The following is a 22,394-nucleotide window of genomic DNA, read 5'->3' as shown; positions in this document are numbered from 1 at the left end:
AGCAAGTTTTCAAAAAATATATTTTTCAGAATTAATAAAATATATTTCTTGTTTTTCTAAATATTGTAAAAGTATAAATAGAGTTTTAATACATTTTGTTTGTGTTTTTTTTTCAGACTATATCTTGTTTTCATAGGATTCATATGTAGAGCAACCAATTTATTTATTTATATTATTTTGTGACGTTGACTTTGTTATAACCAGTATTGACTAAAAATATTTGAAGATGTCGAGAGGCGATCAATTATCACATCAGTTAAAAGAAAAGATCTTAGAAAAAATTTAAAATAGTGAAAAGCAGTGTAAAATTGTAAAATATTTAAATTTAAATAAACTAATAATGTCAGGAGAGATTTCTAATTTCAAAATCAGAAGAATCTTAGATGAACTTCCGAAGGCCGTGGGCGAAAATAAAAAAATATTGAAGTGATGGACAAAATAATTATAATGTTATTCATCCAGAATGCCTTCAAGAGTGCAAGTCGATGCAGCCAGTGTTATGTGTTTCAGTATCAGTGAGTACGATAAAACGAAGATTAAGAAGAGCTGGTTTATAAGGGACAAATAGGTAAACAAGCATTTTACATGAAAGACAAATAGAAACGCCAAATTGCGTTTTGCGAAGGAGCGTGTGAACTAGTTATATGAAAAATGAAAAACTGTGCTCAGGTGAAAATCAATTTGAACTGTTTAAAATTACATGCAGTTTTTTAGGGCAGAAGACCTATTAATGAGCGGTTTAATCCGAAATATACTAAATCGACGGTTAAATATGGAGGTGGCGCTATTATAATTTATGAGTGCTTCGGAGAATTTTACACGGATACATTAGTAAAAATTGATGGCATTATGGATCAATATGTTTATAAAAATATTCTAGAAAATTACATGTTCCCCTGAGCAGAAGAAAATATCGAACTTGAAAGAACGTTTCGACAGGACAACGGCTTAAAGCATACCTCTAAATTAATTAAAGAGTGGTTAATCCTACATGACGTTGATGTGATGATTTGGCGAGCTCAACTTCTCGATTTGAGTCCCATAGAGAACCTTGGGGATGAAATAGACAGAAGAATTCATGAAAAAAGTATTACTAATATAGTAATTTTTTTCAGAGAAGTGGAAAATGCTTGGAACCCAATATTTGAAGATCATATTGAAAAATTATTTTAGTCTATGAACAAGAAATATCGGGGAATAATTACAAATAAGAGATATATTACTAGATGCTAAATAAAATATTTAATTGTAAGGAAAAACATAAGAAATATTTTAGTTGCTCTACTTTTGAACCGTACGCTTTAGATTTTTTTTCATTTACAGTTTAAAAAGATTTTACAAATATACCTTAACATTAAAATATTTAACTTTAATTTTAATTAATAATTACTGCAACAGATGATATCGAATTCATGTTGTTATAGAAAAAAAATTGACTTAAAAATTGCTATACATATGAGCGATAGTGTATTTATGGCAGAAATTCAATTTTATTCGCTTAAGAAACAGGTTAAAAATTTATATTAAAAAGAAACCTGAAAACATCAGTAAATTTTATTTTCTTCTGCAATTATGGTAACTTATTCTTAAGAGACAACTTATTAAGGTGCTGTTAACTTTAACAACAGACTAGTTTCCATGGAAATAAATGGTCTGACAAGTAGTAAGGCACTATTAGCTTACAGCTAAAGTTACCAGCATATTAATAATGTGTACCCTTATTTAACTCTTTATAAGAAAGTACAAGATTTACGACTTATAGTAAGGTTCTGTGTGTGTGTGTGTACTTATCTTACAGAATTGTATATTAAACACCTTTAAAAATATCAAACTGGTGATCGTTGCCATGGGTAAGAAAAAAAAACGATTTTGAACGTATCCATTTTTAATTAGATATACTAATAATATTATCTTATCAAATAATATTATATCCTGCGAATTTTAACGGATGACTTGTATATTTATCTGGGAGCTGGCGTAGGTGCTAAAGTACAATCATTGTTCAGTGTATATTGCAAATTAATTATTATAATTTTTCGTAATGTCTCATGATCGTAAATCGCATTATCGTAACATTCCAAGGGTTGATTTTTCTAGAGCCAACTTAACTGATCCAAGCTCAATATCCTACAAATTTTTTACCAAAAATAGCAACCCGGAATATACCGTTTTAACGGAAGAAAACATCGAATTGGTAGAATTTGGCAACGATGCGAAAACCATAGTTTTGATGCATGGGTGGGTCTCCAGTGACGTGTCCCCATGGTAAGATCCATTGTAAACTTTACTTCAGGTTATATTTATTTTTTCTGTAATACCGAAGGTTTAACCCACTTAAAGAAGCATATCTATCTCAAGGCGATCACAACGTTATATTCGTTGACTGGTCAAAATATGCAAATATGTCCTACGGAGAGTCCTGCGCCTATGTTCAACCAGTTGGAAAATGTATTGCCAATTTTTTGATAAAATCCGGTATACCGTCTCAAAACCTTCATTTAATTGGTGGGTTGTTACATTCTTCAGCCCAAGCAAATATTGATGAAAATTTTCTTCGTTAATATGACATTCGACAGGACATTCGCTGGGATCTCAATTAGCTGCATTTACCGGAAAAGCATATAAAAAGGAAAGCGGCAAGAAGATTGGCAGAATTACCGGTTTAGATCCTGCAGGACCTTCGTGGTCAAACGAAAGCATGACTAAAGAAGAACGTCTTAATGAGCAAGGTTTCAATATAAGAAAACTCACACTTTGGTTTGTTCAAGTACTGAAAATTTTCAGATGCAAACTTTGTCGACGTCGTCCATACAGACATCCAACTCTATGGATTCACTCATCCATGTGGTCATGTGGACTTTTATCCCAATGGTGGCACCAATCAGCCCGGTTGCCCTGACAGCGATCAAGACGGTGAATGAATTTGAATAACTTCGCAAGATTTTAATGCGACTATTTTAATGAATTTTATAGCAAATTGCAACCATCATCGTGCTACCAGGATTTTTATTGAATCCGTTAACAAAAAAGTTGAGGCTTCAGAAGTTAACTTCAAGGAAGATGAGGAATTTAATATTTTGGTAACTCCCAAAGAAACTAAATTCCAAGTGGCAGTATTTGGAGAACATGTAGATACGTCAGTCCGAGGGGTGTTTTATTTTGAAACTAACCATTCTGAGCCGTTTCTTTGAAGAATTTGGTGTGGGATTATAGGGAAAATTGGAAAATTAGCTTTATATTTATCAGCGCAAAAAATACATTCAACAAAGAAAACTAAAAAAATCTTTTAACTTCCTGTTGAAATTTTCTAAAAAGTCTATATTTCTCGGACCTGAATTCTTGAAATGATATGATTTAAATCCCAAAGCATATGGAGGCTGATCCGCAGTTTCTAAGTAATAAATTCCTCTAGTCCTGAAATATATTTGTACTACTTAATTATTCTTGTTGTGAAAAAAACTGGTGAGAAGCTACAAATTCTATAAAAGAGTTTACTTACAGATAATAAACATTTTCACCCATGATTGCCATATTATTTTCAATTCCATTACAAAGTCCCAGCACATAGTTGACAATATTGTCGCATTTCCTGGCAATGAAAGAGTTACCTCCCAAAACTGAGTTTCTTATTGATTCTGAGAAATATAAACCGGCCATTATGTGACTACATAAAGGTGGATCTAAAAGAGAAATTAAATTTCACTGAAGTTTTGTTGAAATAATCCAGGAAGACTATCATAAGTAGCAATAAAACGTGAAAAATACATTATGTTATTGCCGGCGATGGTGTGATGTCGCATAAATGGCCCAGACCGATCACGTCATAGACTAATATAAACGTAACGTTATATGAACAACGTTAGTACCATGTTAATACGACCAAAAAAAATGAATAAATTACCAAATAATCAAGGACGCAAAGGATGAGTGTTAATTATTTCAAAAGCGTTCTATCTTCAAATCTTTGCAGATCACACTTACATCCTTTACGACTCACATTTCTTTGATTGACAAGCAGGCTGCAATGATCCCCCATTGACATAAAAATCCACATGCCCTGTGGCCTCCAATTTTCCAAATGTTCCAGCACTGGTATGAATCACATCTACGAAATCAGCGTCGCTTTTGTCAAGTTTCCAGTCATTCTTCAAGGTGGCGAAGAATGGTAAAGCAGGGTCCAATCCTAAATGAACGACATATTTTTAAATTCGTACACAGAATAATTAAAGATTTGCTTTTACCAGTAATTCGATAAAACGAGGCTCCTAAAGTCTTTCGTAAGTTATTTCCAGCCAGTCCGGATACATGAGCTCCTAAACTGAAGCCGATCACATGCATCGTTTGTGGATTCATTCCCAGAGGTATGAGGCCTACCATTAGTAAGGAAATGCATTGGGCTACGTACCACGTATTTAAGTAAGCAGTGGTGTAGCATGGGATCTGTGCCAAAGACTCCCAATCCACTGAAAGAGACATCAGACAGATTTTTTAATCAAATGCACTGGTTAAGCGGGTTTCATTTCGTAATTATTTAAATATTGAAATTCAATTTGAATTTAAAGTTCATTTTACAATTCAGTTAACAAAGGTGTCCAGAAATCCACAGTGGTTGCTTTTTGGTTATGAATTTTAAGTGGTACAAGTAACGATATTTTTCCTGGTACGATCCTGATTTTTCTTGTGGTTACTGATTATATCTTTGGCGAAAGTTCTCTTTTATAGTCAGTGGCGGATCAAAGTGGGCCCTTGGACATAGCACTGAACGGTTTGATTATATTTTCGCCACTGATCAGTGGGAAACATTGTAAATTTGAACTTTTCTTTGTGGATTTATCGAATTATGAATATTCGCCGATTAAAAAAGAATACTCACTTCCGTGCATGAAATTAGAGTCATTTGAAAAATTTCTCAAAGCTAGCATAGGGTAAGTCAACGAAATTATGAAGGAACTTAATAAATGTCATTTAAAATTTACTCCGAAATCGAATATCTTACGTGATGTAGCAATGAAATATGCATATTTTAAAACTATTGAAAGGCCTACAGAGTCGCTAAAAAAAATGTGGTTTTCAAAACTTACAGTTTTTTAAATGGCACACCCTGTATTTGAGTACTTTATTGTATTCTAATCAAAATTATAAATCTTTTTTTTATATATAGTCGAGATTTTCTTCGAAAAATTATAATTTTCAAGCATTTATTTATTGACACTTAGTACATTTAATTTGTATGGGATAGCATTCATATTTGGAGTAGTGCAAGTAAAAGGCTAGGTCAATATTTTGCCAACTAATCATTTGAAATAAAATCCACAAGGTGTCTACTATTTAGGTACCAACATAAAATATTTTAAATTAAAAAAGGTACTTGGAAAAATCGTAAAATTTTATTAAATATTACACATATTATATTTACATTTGTTGAGGTTAAAATTCACTGTTACGGATTATGAAAGTATATTATGTATCATTATATTAATTATTTATTAATATAATATAATTATGAGTAGAATACAATAGGTTACTCAAATACAGGGTATGTCATTTTAAACAAATGTAACTTTTGGACACCACACTTTTTTGAGCGACCTTATAGGTCTGTAAATATTTTTAAATATGCATATTTCATAGCTATATCGCGTAACATATTCAGTTTGAAAGTAAATTTTAAATAGAATTCATTAAGTTACTTTTCAATGTTGCTGACTCGCCCTGTACAAAAAAATCAGAGGGGCACTTTTCTAGATTAAGATAGCTCTTCTAGGAAATCTACAACGATCTTAAACAATAATCATATGTTTTGATGAATGTTCGACAAAAAATGGCCTCGTTCTAAAATGCCAGAAATACGCTATCATCATTTTTTTGTTTTGTATATTTAATATGTATATTGCAAATTCTACAACTGGTTTCATTATCATTGTCATTTTGTCCTTTCGTTGTTCGTGTCGTTGCAATACAAATTGAGGTATTTGTAGAAGATGGTCGTGGACAGCACGAAATTGCCAGAAACTGTAGAGTAAGTCGTTTTAGTGCGCAACCAGTGCTTCAGTTGTGTGAAGAGACTGAGCCTCTCACTCGAAAATCCAGGTGAGGACAAGGGAAAGCTACTATAATTAGAGATGACCGCTTTCTCAATGCTATTTTTTTGAGAAACCAAAGAGTTACGGCCGTTTTCCTTCGAACTCAACTGCAAGCAGTGAAAAATGTAAACGTAAGCGAGTGGACTCTTAGGAGGTGACTTCATGCTGCTGGATTATTATGTCGAACTAGAGCTACATGGCTTCCGCTTTCTCATGAATGCCGCATTGCGAGGCTGAAAATTGCAAGAGTACACTTGGCTTGGACAGTAGAGGATCCAAGTTGCATATTGTTGTCCAATGACCCTCGATTTTGTCTTACGGGTTCAGAGTGACCTGCGAGTGTCTGGCAACGACGAGGTGAAAGATACGTCGAAGCGTGCATTGCTATAGCTTCAATTGCACACAGTTTCAATTTGGCAGAGTCTCAGTTATGGCATAGGGAGAAATTTCGTTTGAAACTCGTATAAAATCAAAAATTTTATTCAAAATGGTAATCTGAATACGTACAAGTACCTGAAAGAGATTTTAGAAGACCATGTTGTACCATTCATAATCATTTTTGGAAACAACGTAACTTTTACGCATGATAATGCACGGCTCCACACTGCTTGCATGGCTACCGCTTTTCTGGAAGAGTTTTAAATCACGCGATTTGTCTGGCCCGCTCGAAGTCCGGATTTGAATCCAATAGAGCATGGTAGCGATGAGATAAAGAGGCATTTACGGAGACATGTGTCGGCTCTTACAAATTCCAAAGAGCTTTGCGAAATGCTGGAGCAAGAATGGGACAATCTTCCGCAGGATGTGATGCAAAATCTGATTCAAAGTATGTCTCGTCTTCTATAAGCTGTTATTGCTGCTAGGGGAAGAAATACTCGGTACTGAAGTTCGCAAAAACTTTCGTATTCAGGATAAATCCATGTTCTTTAATTTCATTATTTTTAATACATTTTGCAGTAACAACAAAAATTCCTTTTTATTTGAACAATCATCAGAAAATCACCACATGAAGTTAGTAAATTATGTTATAGATGAAGAAAATTTGAATAAACTGTAATGAGGTCACCCTAATTTTATGCTCAGGAGTGTATTTCTTGAATAAACAAATGATTATCTTTGTTGTATAGAAAGTGTGAATTGTTTTATTTAAATGCAGGCTGGTTTCGTCGAGGATTGTTCAACAATGAACATCATCGCTAAATTATTCAAGCGATTTTGCACAAAAAACACTGATTACCTATTATCACGTTGTACCCCACATCCTGGTACGTTCTGGTCACATTGCTCGTACTTGTATCAATATCCAGACCTCCGTATCCATGAACGACTACTTTAGTAGGGATCTAAAAAATCCTCAGTAGTTCTCTATAAATATTTCATCAACCGAAAATACTGTACCAATGGGTTGTATTCAATGGGCAATTCCGGATTCAAAGGATCTAAATCGTAAAGACGACTTTCATTTTCGCGAGGTAGCGATAGGGTAAACCTCACAGCCTCCGAATGAGTGCATCTCTCATACAAATAAATGGGACAATCACCGATATACAAGTGAAACGATTTTACGGTGTTTAGACAACCTTAAAGTATAGCTGCTTATTAATGATTTAGTAATTATATGTCTAAAACTTACCAATCTGTATGTATAAAATTGATAACAAAAAGTCTGTAACACTAACACTACCCATTATTCACTAGAACCTTCGCATCAATCTCACATCAATCCACTTCCATTCCCGGTTTCTGTCCATTTATGACTGATTTTTGTATGCCTATGTTGGTGAAATAACATGCCTTGTTGGGGATAAAGCGCAGATGAACTTCGAAGTCGCTAATTCTGATATAACAACAGAAAGACGTCTTTTTTTGCTTGTATTCTTAATGGTACTTTTCATCCATTTACAGTGTTTAATGAGTTTATGCCCTAATGGTATACGTACTCGCCAACTTGTGTTATTAGCACAATCTTGCTGGAGTAAAAAAGGCTTTTGACCGATTATCACACTCACTGAGAATTATACAAATATACCAGTTTATTCCGAACTTCGACTGCCACTCTTTTTAGATGGTGAAAAAAAGAAAGTCCATTACCTTAAAGGTGACAATAACGAACTAACAATGAGTCCACTTTATATTTAAAGAACGCCTACCATGTGTACTTCTCTGATACTATGAAACAAATAAGTTATACGGGGAAAGTGAAAACAAAAATTCAAACTTTAATTCATTCGCACTTATGAAAGTATCACGATAAAACGAATAATTTTTTTTGATAATTGAGTGTAAATCGGCAGAATTACATTGCGCCCTCAACTACTTCGTGAAAAAACCGACAATCAACCATTGTTGTAAACTTAACGCGACACTGTATAATAATACACTTGATCGAATAACTAGAAGAAATCCAATTGATATTCCTCATATGTCATTGTTATAATTGCACAGCCAAAAACAAGGTGGCCCAAGACAATTTGGTAATGAAATTGCTAGTGGCGTAACTTGGACTGGTTTGATAATAATATTTTTCATTATGTCACCCGTTTTTTTGCATTATTATTCTGAACTTCAATAATTTAATACTGTCTCTTAATGTGATTTACTTTGGGGCGACTGTGAGTAGAATATAAATTGGTGATATCTGTTCTGATGCGTGTTATACGTCCGAAGGAAATAGTCATTGTTGTCGATGTTATATTATAATGAGTTTGAATTTTATCTGTTCGACTGCGGCGAAACCATATGAATAGTTAAGTATTGCAAACATGCTTCTTGCCGATTGTTTCTATAGATTAATCTTAAATAATACGTGCCAATCCAATAAAAAAAATATATACAGGGTGTTTCCTAACTACGTGTAAAAAATTTAAAGGCGTAATCCTCGACTGATTTTGAGTCAAAAATGTCTAATAAACATATGTTCGCAAATGCCTTGTTTCCAAGATACAGGGTGTTGAAATGTGACAAGAAAAAGAGATTTTATTTCCAAAATGACTCAATTTGGGTGTTTGAATTTTAGGAAAGACAATTTTTTGGGGGAATGCTTTAATGATTAATCATAAGAATTGCTGAAAATGACCACCATTACTCATAATGCACGCTTCCATCCTTCTTGTTAATGATTGTCTCACTTTCTCGAAAACTTCTGGTGTGTTGCGTATCGTTTCACATCCGGTAATTATACGTTCCTGAAGTTGATCTAGAGTGTTTATTGGGACAGCATAGACAAGTCTCTTCTGATCACCCCAAAAGTAGAAGAAAAACTAACAATAAACAAGTTAGTAAATACCACCAAACCTTTAGAAACCTTTAAAACCTTTTTCAGCGTCTTTCAGTCAACACCCTGTATCTTGGAAACAAGGCATTTGCGGACATATGTTTATTAGACATTTTTGACTCAAAATCAGTCGAGGATTACGCCTTTAAATTTTTTACACGTAGTTAGGAAACACCCTGTATAATTTCGAAATCTGTAAAACACATTTGATATCACGTGTAGAGATTTTCTTTTGCAATTGGTTCTAAAAGGAAACAGGCAACTTAACTACATAGGGTATTAAAAAAAGAGTGTAAAATATTTAAAGAGGTAATAGTATGGGCCAAAATAAGCAAAAAAGTGTTAGTAAACATGGATCCGCAAAGTATCGGTTTCTGAGATATGGAAGGTTATTCTTTTTTGAAAGACTTTGCTAAGGGGTTCCTTTGATAAACGAAACGACGAAAACGACAATTTGGTTTACAAAAAATGGACTGTACTTAATTGCACTTACTTTAAATAATGGCAGAGTTTATTGGTCTAAGTATGATGAGGAAGAATGCTTAATTGGGCGGATTACACACTATGATTTTAATCACATACCCGACACCGACGCCGCTCCAACACGAAGAGAAGAAAAAAGAGGGAAAAATGACTTCGATTATCCTTTAAGTACTAAACCTGAGGAATTCCAACCAGGGGCGCATCACAACCAAGAGCCCTTACGAGCTATGGCTGAGCCGGATGCCATAAATCGCGGCCATCTGGCGAATATCTATACTAGTCGCTTTTCTGGGAATATTACAGATCCAACAAATTGCCAATCATGGCAATAATCCCGATCGAGAAAGCTTCCTTTGACTAGTAGCATATTCCCCAGCCAAAAAGCACCCTTGGTTTTGTCCTGATGGGCCATGAGGTTTGGCACCCGGATGGTATTCTTAGAACAAGTATCGCAGTGCATGGGCGTAACTTAAGGGATAAAATACATATATCTAACAACTAACAAAATTAACAACAACAAAAAACCAATAACTTAAAGTTCCTAACAGACTTATTTATTTATAAACAAACAAAAACGATTCATTTTTATCCAATTTTTTTTATATTGCAAAAACTTGCATTTTCTTATCGTGGTATAAACATTAAGTATTTGATTGTTGTCTTTGTGCAAGTTTTGATTTGCTGTGGCTGTTTACTCTAACGCAGAATTAACCGACACGCATTTCATGTATGGTCGTGCTAATGGCATTTTCCACCAAAGCGCGACGATTTTATGCTGGAACTTATCCAAATCGCCAGATTCCTTCACATTGTACGTCTGGAACAATTCACCAAAGATTGCGCGATACCGGTTCATTGAACAATGTTATTTATCCGGAAGATCAAGGTCAGTATCTACTCCTAGAGTAGAAGAAGAAATTTTAGCACGGATAGAGCATAATCCAGGGACGAGTGTGCGAAGAATATCGGCTGCGGTAGGAATTAGTGTTCCTCTTGTTTGAAAAACCCTCTACGAGGAGTTGCTTTGTCCATACCACGTACACCGGGTGCAGGCCTTGAATCCACTTGATCATTAAGCACGTTTGGTTTTTTTTACCGCTTTACCAACATTCTTTTTACTGAAGAGACCAGATTCACTCGAAATGGAGTTGTTAATTTTCATATATTTGAGCCGACAAACATCCCATGCTCTAATGATATCTGGACATCAGACACGTTTTCCATCAAACATTTGGATGGGTATTATAGACGATAGATTTCTATGTCCTGTTTTTTTTACCAAATCGACTAACAGGCGCTGCTTAATCTTTCTGCAAAACACAATGGGTGATCTTTTTGACGACATTCCTTTACACCGAAGGCAACAAATGCGGTTTCAGCATGATGGTACGCCAGCTCATTTTTCAATTGCAGTTAGAGAGCATTTAGACCAAACTTTTCCACTTAGATGGGTAGGAAGGGGCAGACCTGTATTATGGCCTACAAAATCGCCCGATTTTAATCTTATAGATTTTTTTTTGGGGGGCATTTGAAAACATTAGTCTATAGTACTCCTATAAATAGTCTCGAGGAGCTGCAGCTACGGATTAATAAAAAATGCTAACAAATCCGAGCCAAGGAGAGGGTATTAAAAAGGTTCGAATAACCTTCAGACAAAGATGTCAGGCCTGTTTGGAAATGCAAGAAGGGCACTTTGAACATCTTATGTAACTGTATTTTTTTGTTTTTGTTAGAGGCTTTTTTTGTTATTTGTAGTTAATAAATAAGCAATAAGTAATTAGAAATAAGTCTTTTAAAAAAGAATAACCTTCCACATATCTGAAACTGCTACTTTGCGGATCCATGTTTGTTAAGATTTTTTTGCTTATTTTGGTTCGTACTATTACCTGTTTAAATATTTTATAATCTTCTTTTATCACCCTGTATACTGGCCTCCAGTTTCTCCCGTCCTAAATCTATTAGACTATATAGAAAGAAAAAAGTTTATGGTAACTTTTGTTTAATTGGAATATTTTCTGGACGGACTATACTAAGGAAGCTAAGGGCAGCAAAGCATTTTTTGATCTGAACTGATAATGAAACATTACAGGGGTTTTGTGGGGTGATAACTCCTGGTGCTAGGCAGCTCTAGGAAGTTCATGCATTTATGCATGAACTTCCCCTAGAAATCGTACATAAATTGCCTAATACTTTTCACACCTAACTTTCTCACTTTTTTCGTCGATAGCTTCGAAGTTCTGAGACATATTTTTATCCCTTAAATAGACGACTTCTTTCAGTTTGGTTTTCCATCTCGTTTGCAAAAAAAACTATAAAAATGCACCCAAACAAATCGGCGCGGTTGCGCAGGCGCAAAAACTGGACAACATTTCCACGTGGTTGGGAAAACTTGCGATTTCATCGAGCCCACCTGTCTGTTGTGCGAGAGTCGTGTAGAGCGCGAGTTTCCTTCGTTTTCCGAAGTGAAAAACCGCTTTAGTCTAACGAAACTCCCGGCCTTTAAAACCGTGTGACGGCAATTTTCAAAGGGCTTTTAAAAATTCCCGAGTTGACGTTAAAAGGGTTTTATTTTCAAGTGCGGTACCTAAATGGTTAAAAATTGTGCTTTTAACAGTTCCGGCCGTGCGAAAATTGTGGTATATCTGTGGGTGCAGTTAGCGGTTAGTTTTTTCTCACATGATTACGTAGATTTAGATCCGAATAGTTCAGAGTATCCCTTTGGGGTAACTTCACAGTACTCAAATTTTTTCGCTCTTAAAGATTGTTTATATGTAGGTTTCATCGTGCTGCTTTATTAAGTGAAACTATTTCAATTCAAGTTAACAACTTTTGAGGTCTCTTACCACCTGTTCAAAATCTGTTTTTAGCAGGGCCATCGTTATTATGCACGCGTGATTGGCACGACGTGAATACTCTTGGTAAAGTCGAGGTGGTTGTTTGGTTTTGGACTATTTTTGTTTCCTTAAATAAATATTTAGAATTTGCGTCTCTAGCTCAGAACCGGAAATGAGCCAAACAAGTTTTATAATTACACAGCTAGATAAAAATTGTCGTTACTTATCACTTATAGCAACTCATGTATATTTTGAAATATTTATCATCTCATTGAGATGGAGAAGTAGATAATTTGCAAATTGAACTAACGAGGATCAAGAAGTTGTCATAATTTAACATTAGCTGCGCTGATGTGACACAGTAAAATTCTAGATAAGTTGTCAGAGCAATGAATTAGAGGCCGCATATTGCCTTTGATTACATCATGGGGTTATTCTCTAATTGAAACTAGCAATAGGTAATTAAGGTCATTATATTAAAGCAACCGGAGCAATATTTCATCTTCTCCTTACAAAATACTGTTATGTAAAAGGGCTTTAAAATAATATTAAAATGGTATTTTGAGTATATTAGGTATATAAATATTATATATATAAGGGCCAATTGCATGTCTGTTAAAACTGCTACTATAAAATGGTTGTATAATATAGCTAGTTGTTGTTTTTCGATATGCTTAAATAGTTGTTTATTGAAGATTCTGAGCAGGTCTTACAACAATACAACGCATGGCAAAACTGTAGATATATTATATAAATTTTTGAGAATGTCTTTAATTACAAAGATGTCTTGTTAAATTTGCTACGGAAATATTTTTTTCCTTTTATAAAATCTCAATTTTGTAGTTGGGCTGAAACTAGCAATAACTTTATATACATTGCCACTTTACCTTTTCAGAACACTTTTCGCCTTTAACCAGACGGAGAGAGAAATATAGACGGATATAAGATTCTGAAGCCATTGAATACAGAAATGAGCTTATCTACTGAAAGCCTCTGCCATAGAAATTCAGTTCCTGATCGATTCTTAATTTTAATGAATGTATTGTCATCTCAAATCCTCACAATGAGTTCTCAATTACATTTGATGATGAGACTCCTCATTGTTTCCAACTTTTCTTGGAAAGAGATTTACGAATATTCGAGACAGTTTGATTTCGAATTATTTATCTTAGCCGCACTACTTCCCCTTTTGCTCAATGCATGCTCCAACTTTCTGAATTCCTTTAGCGCAAATCGGGCAGAAAGACGGCAAAATTGAAGATATATTTTTGATTTCCTTGTTCGAATTAAATCTGGTTTAAACTCGCATCACAAAGAACGGTATTAACGTTCAGATATCAACTTACACTATTGCTCATATGTATGTTGGGGCAACTTTTTTAATACCTTTCACAATATTGATTTGACATAATCCATAACAGCAGTTATTAATTAAAATTAGAAATACATATATAAACGTTAATGTTTATTTGTTAAATATTTTTAAACTGGAAATTAAAAAAAAATTCTAAAACATATGGGTCAAAAGTAGAGCAACTAAAATATTTCTTACTTTTTTCCTTACAATTACACATTCTATTTAGCATCTAGTAATATATCCCTTATTTGTAATTATTCCCCGATATCTCTTGTCCATAGACTATAATAATTTTTCAATATGATCTTCAAATATTGGGTTCCAAGCATTTTCAACTTCTCTGAAAAAAATTGCTATATTTGTAATACTTTTCTTAAGAATTCTTCTGTCCATTTCATCCCCAAGGTTGTCTATGGGGTTTAAATCGAGAATTTGAGCTCGCCAGATCATCATATCGTCATGTACGGTTAATCACTCTTTAATCAATTTAGAGGTACGCTTTAAGCCGTTGTCTTGTCGAAACGTTCTTTCAAGTTCGATATTTTCTTCTGCTCAGGGGAACATGTAATTTTCTAGAATATTTTTATAAACATATTGATCCATAATACCATTAATTTTTACTAATGGATCCGTGTCAAATCCTCCGAAGCACTCATAAATTATAATAGCGCCACCTCCATGTTTAACCGTCGATTTAGTATATTTAGGATTAAACTGCTTATTAATTGGTCTTCTGCCCTAAAAAACTGCATGTAATTTTAAACAGTTCAAATTGATTTTCACCTGAGCTCAGTTTTCATTTTTCATATAACTAGTTCACATGCTCCTTCGCAAAACGCAATTTGGCGTTTCTATTTGTCTTTTATGTAAAATGCTTGTTTACCTATTTGTACTTTATAAACCAGCTCATCTTAATCTTCGTTTTATCGTACTCACTGATACTGAAACACATAACACTGGCTGCATCGACTTACACTCTTGAAGGCATTCTGGATGAATAACATTATAATTATTTTGTCCATCACTTCAATATTTTTTTATTTTCTCCCACGGCCTTCGGAAGTTCATCTAAGATTTTTCTGATTTTGAAATTAGAAATCTCCCCTGACATTATTAGTTTATTTAAATTTAAATATTTTACAATTTTACACTGCTTTTCACTATTTTAAATTTTTTCTAAGATTTTTTCTTTTAACTGATGTGATAATTGATCGCCTCTCGGCATCTTGAAATATTTTTAGTCAATACTGGGAATAACAAAGTCAACGTCACAAAATAATAGAAATAAATAAATTGGTTGCTCTACATATGAATCCTATGAAAACAAGATATAGTCTGAAAAAAAAAACACAAACAAAATGTATTAAAACTCTATTTATACTTTTTCAATATTTAGAAAAACAAGAAATATATTTTATTAATTCTGAAAAAATATATTTTTTGTAAACTTACCTATTTTAAATTTTTAATTAGTACATGAGTATATAAGCGACAGTGTATATGCGCAATCCGAAATATCGAAAGGTGGGAAATAACTGCCTTCAGACATGTACCCGTTTTGGGGAAATTATGTAAAACAGGCAGGAAGAGTGAAACGTGCAGATGGTGTGCTACAAAACAGCAACTAATACCATATGTACATAAATCAAAGAAGTTCAGCACTTATTATCATGCATTGATAGGCATCAAGAACTAATTATGTAACTATATTACTTAGACACCTGGCTAAAACTTTGGAAGTTAATTTAAAATGTCAATTTGCAACTGCTTGAAGGGAGTATTCATCTGAAAGATAAGTTAATAAACTTAACGAGTTTTAAAAGGCCCGAGTGCAAAGTTTTAAGTTGCTTTAAGGAGATAACTAAAACAAGTTCTGTCACCTGCGAAGAATTCTCTGAGTGCTTAGAGTGACTATTTCCAAAGTCAATTTTTTTGCGAGCCCTAGAGGAGCTGTCAAGACCCAACAGGTTTTAGGGAAACCACCAGGAAGCCTTTTCCAATTAATTTAAATTGAAATCGCAAAAATTACAATGTGGCCACTTTACACTTTATATAATTTTGATTGCCTAAATGGAAAGAAACAGAGTTGGTTGAGTTACCAGAAACTCGGTATTTTAACGTTTAATCAGGATCCTCCTTGAAAATGGATTTATCTGCTACGGTTAATAAAATATCAATGAAATATCTTGAACATATAGGAAATATAATTGTTCTAAGTTATTTTAGACTTTGATAAACTAGGGATTCTTACAGTTTCTACAAAGGAAGATCGTATGATAGTGACAAAATTTTACTGCTTCATTATTGTAGATTTTACATACACACAGCCAATAAAAACCTTTTAGTTTTTATTATGGATGCCATACAAACAATTATTTTATTTCGCACTGTTCAGGTAAATTCGGTTAAGTGATCTCTTTACCCTGTACTGCATACTACTGATTTGCGGCCGATAAATCGAACATGAGAGTACCGGATAGTGTAATATTGTTGTCATAATTTCACCGGGCTCTTATTAGGGAATTCTCTTTTGAAAAATTACATTGGTTTCAAAAAATGTAGCCAATAATTCCTACAAAAAATACTGTAATTGTTGTTCCAATTTGTCAATATCCCCATCAAAACGCAAGTTGTTTCAAAATTCCTACCCCTCATTAGTGTATCATTCATGAATGTACATCGGTTTTTGTATATTCGTTCTGAATAAATATGAATTTTTGTTTCTCTTACAAATACCAAATTCTAACAGTGTTTAAATTATGAAATTATTTTTTTTGTGCCGCATTTTTCACAGGGGAGAATCATAGTAGAAATGAGGTTTTTTTTTCGTACAAACACAAGCAAAGATATAAATAAATAGAGGAAAATTAGAGAATCCATTAGAATCCAAGAATATAGCTTTAGAAAAAAATGATAAATTAATTGGGGTAAAAATACAACTAATATAAAAAACAATAAACAGGAATCAGTGATGAGAAATCGGACATATCAGGATATACAAATTCTAAATATAGAGACGATGATAATCGTAGCAATTTACAAATAGATGCATGAAAGCACAATGAAATAACCAAATATGTAACATATATTAGTAGTCATAATTATAGCAACTTTTAAAAATTTTACATAGTTTATTCGTAATGGTCTAAATTGAAAACATCTTTTTTGAATATATTTAATACACGACTGTTGATGTTTAAAATGCATGAAAACCAAAAAACAACATTTCGTATATAAAGATATAAAAAAATATTTCTTTAGTTCTGAACAAAAATACTTTTGGAATTTCATGTATTGAACTGACTCAAGGGCATTTGAAAGAATATTTGTTCAGTTTAGTAGATTTATTTTGCGATTTTCATCGTGGATCGTGGCAAAACAGTCTCCTTAGAACTTAAAAAAATTATAAACCAACGTTACAAAAACGGAGAAAAGCAAATTGATATCGTGAAGAGTTTGTGTTTGAATAAATCAATTTGATCGCGAATTATTAGAAAATTTAAACAGACGGGAGATGTAGCAGCTTTAAAAAATTTAAGACGCGTAACACCATACACTGATGTATGCACAATAACAATGATAAAAAATAATCCATATCTCACATCTACACAAATAAAATAAAATTTAAAGGAAATGAAACTTGAGAATATCATTTCGAAAACGGTGAGAAGAACGTTGGTCGAGAGTGGATTATATGGTAGAAGACCTGAGAAAAAACCATTGCTGTCAAATACAAATGTAAAAACCCACTTAGCTTTCGCACCAAATCATCAGGACTGGACACCTCACCAGTGGAAATTAATAATTTTCAGCAACGAGCCCAAATTTAATTTTTTTTAAATGATGAACCATCGTATGTTAGACGTTCCAAAGGCACAGAACTAAACAAAAAGTTCATTTTACCAACTGTAAAACAAGATAGAGGCTCGATTATCGTTTGGGGATGTTTCTCTAATTTTAGGATCGGACTGCTCCATTAAATAAAAGATCGCATGGATCGTTTTGTGTGCAGAGACATATTAAGGAATCATCTACGATCGTATCTTGATGAAATAATGCCATTAAGAAATATTTTCCAACAAGACAACGACACTAAACACAAATCGAAATTTAAGTCAGAATGGTTTAGAGAGCTAAAAATTTCAGTTCTTCCTTGGTCGTCGCAATCTCCAGACCTTAATTCTATAGAAAACTTGTGCGATTATGTTGATAATCAAATTCTCCATAAAACATTTTTAAATTTGAAGGATTTTTTCAAGCACTTCAAAAGGCCTGCCGGAGTATTGACATTTATATTAACAAATTAATAGAATCAATGCCACGAAGATGTGCAGAAGCTATTCAGCAGAAAGGGTATTTTACAAAATGTTCATTTAAAAACAATTATTATCTGATTAGTTTTTGTAATAAATAAAATGTAATAAATTGCAAAAGTTATTATATTTTTTTCCAGCGTTGAAGAAATGTTTTTTTTTTTATATTTTTATATACAAAATGTTGTTGCATGGCTTCCATGCATTTTAAACATCAACAGTGGTGTATTAAATATATTCTAAAAAGGTGTTTTGAATTGAGGCCATTATGACAAATTTTTTTTTTAAGTTGCTATAATTATGACCGTTACTGTATTTGGGAAGGAAGATAAGAGTTTAAAAGTAATAATGTTAAAACTAAAAAAAAGAAGTGTGTGAATTCAGTGTTGACAATTATAGCGAAAATGGATGAAAAAATATTAAATTGAATTAAAAAAACTAACTGATTTACAGATTATAGAAGGTCTAATAAAGTAAAATGACGAAAGTGAGAACATGCTAATGTAAGAAAATACCGAAGACATAATAATTTATAATATAAACCATTGACCTTATCTCCTACGGTCATTAAAAAAAAACGGAGGGCGGTGGACAGATAGGCGGTTCATAGAGCTAATAAGCGTCCAAATTTCATCGTGATTTTAGGTCATTCATAGGGTAACGACGTGAAATATTCATCTATTCAAGAATCGGTAGAAAGACAGACCAATAGTTGGACTAAACCGAGCTATAGACCTATCTCCTGATTTATTTATCGCCTAGGTCGCATATAGAGGGTGAGGCTGAATACTAGTGAAACACTGATATTCGATATAGTACCTTATTTTCAGTTCAGTAAGCCATGTAAACAGGATGTCAACGTTTTGGAACTTTTAAAATATTTTTTGAGATAAGTTATTAAAATTTTTACCATCCATTACTTATAATGATTCACAAATTTTGATATGTCTAGATGATTTAAAAACCTACAGGGTAATATTTTTTTGGCGATCAGGCCCAATATTATCGTCTAGAACTTTTTTTTGTTGCTCCATTGAATGCTTAATCTCAAAAACTTGGATTCCACGCTCAATTTAGAAACTTTTTTGACTCCCAGTTTCCTCGCATCTGACACCGTTTTCGAGTAATTTCAAAAAGTCTCTACAAGAACGTTTTATTTAAAAAAGAATTTTCGTGGATAATCGTACAAATGCATCAAAATTACAGAAAATTTTTGGATGAAAGCGTGTGATAATAATAAGCCAGCATATTATTGCTTTACTAATAGCATGGTACTATTTTATTTTACTTGTGACTTTATTGGATGACTTAAGGGGTTTTATAATACCCGTCGATTCTTAAATTGTAGATGAATAAGATGTTTATTGATGATCCGTTCTTTCAGAGACTTTTAAATTAATCGAAAATGGTTACAGATGTGACAAAATTGCAAAAGACAAAAAAGCTTTTAAATTGAATATCGAATTGAAAATTTTTATATTAAGCAATCAGTGCAAAACAATTTTTAAATCGTCTAGACGTCTTAAAACTTACGGACCGTCATAGACTAAAAAACTGAATAAATTATCTCAAAAATTAGATAAAGTATTTAGGAAAATGCAAAAAAAAATTACAATTTTGACACCCTGTATTTGAAAAAGAAGTGTTTACCGATAAACACTCCTGACAAAATTATAGGCCATCAAAATGTTTTATGATAATTGTTAATTCTAACAAACAAGACTTTAATATTATTTTAGGTTTTACAACATTGCAAATAATAAACAAAAAACAACTTTTTTATTACAAAAATTTATTTCTAGTTCAAATACGAAAATAAAATAAAATTCCAAGCCGACAAAAACATAGGGCAGGGCCTTTTTATATCTACCGATTAACTTTATAGTTGCTTCATGTGGTAGTTTGTTGATTCCCCCTTGTTTTCTAAGACTTCCACCTAACGGTTTAGAAGCAATTTAAAAAGTTTTTGTATGTATTCTTTTTGAATATTGGGCCATTTTTATATGATGCAAGTATTAAGTTTATCTATGGAGTTGATCTGTTTTCCTTGTGCATAAACTATTCGAAAAAGTTCTCCCCAACAATTGTCAATAAAGTTAAGATCTGGTGATCGAGCTAGCCAGGACAAAATTGAAATATATTTGGCTTTAAAATTTGTTTTTATTGTTCAAGCTGTGCGAATGGGTGCATTGTCTTACTGAAAGATGAATCTCCTTCTTGTTAGATCTTTTCCTCTTTCAACGATCGGTTTCTAACACTTCTATATATTTTTTTTCGTTAATTTTTGGCGAACAAAATTTTAATTCAATCTTGCCACAGTGCCCTATCCAAGCCAAAATCATAATACCTCCTCCTTCTGGTTGACCTTTACTTAACGATATTTTTTCCTTTCGTGAATAATAAAAGTATTATCGATATGCATCTGACCCATCCAAATTAAAACGTTTTTTAACATTGAAAATAAATTGTCTCCATTACTTTTTCCACGAGACATGTTCAATTGCGAATCTCCTCCTGTTGGATTTATGGGCTTTTGAAAGACGAGGTTTTTTCTTTAGTTTTGATCACTTTAAATTTCTGGCTTTTTGAAAAATGCGTTCGACATTTCAGATGTTTACATTCCGCAGGTTGGTGACAAATTTCCTTTGGAATAGCTGCAGAGTTGGATACTTGGCGTAGAATTGCTCTCCGTTCTCGGACATTTGTTGCCATGGGCCTGCCTGTGCTCTTTTTTCAATCATAATCATCGCCCAGCTTAATCAAATTCTTAATAACGTAGTTGCTTTCATTTAGAATTCGAGTAATTTTTGAAATTGTCCAACTTTTTTCGCGTAAAGTTTCATTAACCTTCTCACGCTCCGACAACATTTTTCCTCTGGGCATTGTTTAATTGAATTTAGCTGCATTGAATAATAACAAACAAATAATAGCAGAAAGCATTAAATATTTCAAAACTAAATTATTACTGTCTTTTGAATAAGATTAAAATTAAAAACCGAGCATGGCCTATATTTTTTTGTCGCCTTGGAATTTAATTTAATTTTTGTATTTGAACCAGAAATAAACTTGTGTTATGAAAAAGTTGGATTTTGTTAATTATTTAAAATACTGTTAAACCTAAAATAATTTTAAAATATTTTGTCTATTAGAGTTAACAGTTATATTACGGTACAAACAAGGGGGGGGGGGCTATAATTTTGCCAAGAAGTGTATGTTTAAATGACTTACTGAACTTAAAATGTGGTACTCTATGGAATGCCAGAGTCCTGCCAGTATAAACTGGTTTGCCCTATATAGTCCACTTGGTTCGTTTTATCCATCTCCTACAATTGTAGACTTAATCTAAACTTTTAGATTTACAACTGAAATGATCAATGAAGAAAATTGTGAGATTTGTGGTTTCCTAATGTAAATACTTATTCTTTTTAATCTATCTCCTGAGCTAAGTAAAATTTTCTAGTTTCAGATCGTAAAACCGTTCGGAAATTTGAAAATTACATCCGTTGCGAACGTGTGTGTATCAAAAACTAAAATTTAAACATTAGTGTGTGACTGAACTTACGTGTTAGTGCTCAGTGATCCGCATTGGACAGAAATCTCTAGGGCCTGAACAGAGGAAAGTTTCTTGTTGTCGGTGAGTATTCTTCAAAGTTAAAATAGAACAAAGGGCAGCTTTAGTTCACCTTTTAACGAAGTTATCTCATCTGATTTTCAATTCTAAAATTTAAAGTCAGTACTCGCACTGAGAAATTCAGAGAAATTTGAAACCGCAGTGCTGTTGATGAAATTTGCGATTGATGTGTTGGACATGCATGCAGCATAATAATTGTCTCTAAAGTCCTTTCTAATGGATGTTTTTATTTATGTACCTACAACGCGATAATTGGATAAACGCATGTTACTCCAATTTGTTAACTGAAATAATATGGTTAGCCGATATGGCCAAAGATCAACAATAAATGGAGGTAAGTGTTCTGTGTATTTATCAGGGAGCTGTGAGTTAATTTAATCGAAAAATTGTTAAGGTGATTAATTTAAAATAAATCTTTC

General features: G+C 33.1%; 2 protein-coding genes and 1 long non-coding RNA gene across 3 annotated transcripts; 1 reads left to right on the top strand and 2 right to left on the bottom strand.

The window, feature by feature from the left end:
* The first annotated feature begins 2,041 nt into the window (after window positions 1-2,041).
* Window positions 2,042-3,524, top strand: LOC136343326 (lipoprotein lipase-like). The gene is made up of 5 exons (XM_066289993.1): window positions 2,042-2,265; window positions 2,324-2,505; window positions 2,577-2,729; window positions 2,785-2,913; window positions 2,974-3,524. Exons 1-5 carry the CDS (start codon window positions 2,042-2,044, stop codon window positions 3,189-3,191), a joined length of 906 nt encoding a protein of 301 aa, XP_066146090.1. The 3' UTR covers window positions 3,192-3,524.
* LOC136343316 (phospholipase A1-like) lies at window positions 3,220-8,572 on the bottom strand. Its single transcript, XM_066289975.1, has 8 exons — window positions 8,024-8,572; window positions 7,717-7,920; window positions 7,482-7,663; window positions 7,321-7,426; window positions 4,242-4,463; window positions 3,998-4,183; window positions 3,500-3,680; window positions 3,220-3,414 (listed from the first exon to the last, which is right to left on the bottom strand). Exons 2-8 carry the CDS (start codon window positions 7,769-7,771, stop codon window positions 3,261-3,263), a joined length of 1,086 nt encoding a protein of 361 aa, XP_066146072.1. The 5' UTR covers window positions 7,772-7,920; window positions 8,024-8,572; the 3' UTR covers window positions 3,220-3,260.
* A 5,631-nt stretch (window positions 8,573-14,203) lies between these two features.
* On the bottom strand, window positions 14,204-22,131 carry LOC136343343 (uncharacterized). Its single transcript, XR_010732770.1, has 3 exons — window positions 21,907-22,131; window positions 14,653-14,972; window positions 14,204-14,603 (listed from the first exon to the last, which is right to left on the bottom strand). It is a non-coding gene; the product is annotated as an uncharacterized lncRNA (long non-coding RNA).
* Window positions 22,132-22,394: the final 263 nt, after the last annotated feature.

This window comes from Euwallacea fornicatus, chromosome 14 (assembly GCF_040115645.1).
Source record: "Euwallacea fornicatus isolate EFF26 chromosome 14, ASM4011564v1, whole genome shotgun sequence".
Lineage (NCBI taxonomy): Eukaryota > Metazoa > Arthropoda > Insecta > Coleoptera > Curculionidae > Euwallacea > Euwallacea fornicatus.
This window is presented reverse-complemented; position numbering and strand designations above follow the sequence as displayed.

What these genes read in the sequence shown, in the direction of transcription:
- LOC136343316 (XM_066289975.1), bottom strand. Translation starts at nt 7,771, where the DNA reads ATGGGTAGTGTTAGTGTTACAGACTTTTTGTTATCAATTTTATACATA. An exon ending in AATTTTATACATACAGATTG is followed by an intron (nt 7,664 to 7,716) that starts GTAAGTTTTAGA and finishes CTATACTTTAAG; the next exon opens with GTTGTCTAAACACCGTAAAA. An exon ending in GGGGTACAACGTGATAATAG is followed by an intron (nt 4,464 to 7,320) that starts GTAATCAGTGTT and finishes TGTCTCTTTCAG; the next exon opens with TGGATTGGGAGTCTTTGGCA.
- LOC136343326 (XM_066289993.1), top strand. Translation starts at nt 2,042, where the DNA reads ATGTCTCATGATCGTAAATCGCATTATCGTAACATTCCAAGGGTTGAT. An exon ending in TCAAAACCTTCATTTAATTG is followed by an intron (nt 2,506 to 2,576) that starts GTGGGTTGTTAC and finishes GACATTCGACAG; the next exon opens with GACATTCGCTGGGATCTCAA. An exon ending in CCCTGACAGCGATCAAGACG is followed by an intron (nt 2,914 to 2,973) that starts GTGAATGAATTT and finishes TGAATTTTATAG; the next exon opens with CAAATTGCAACCATCATCGT.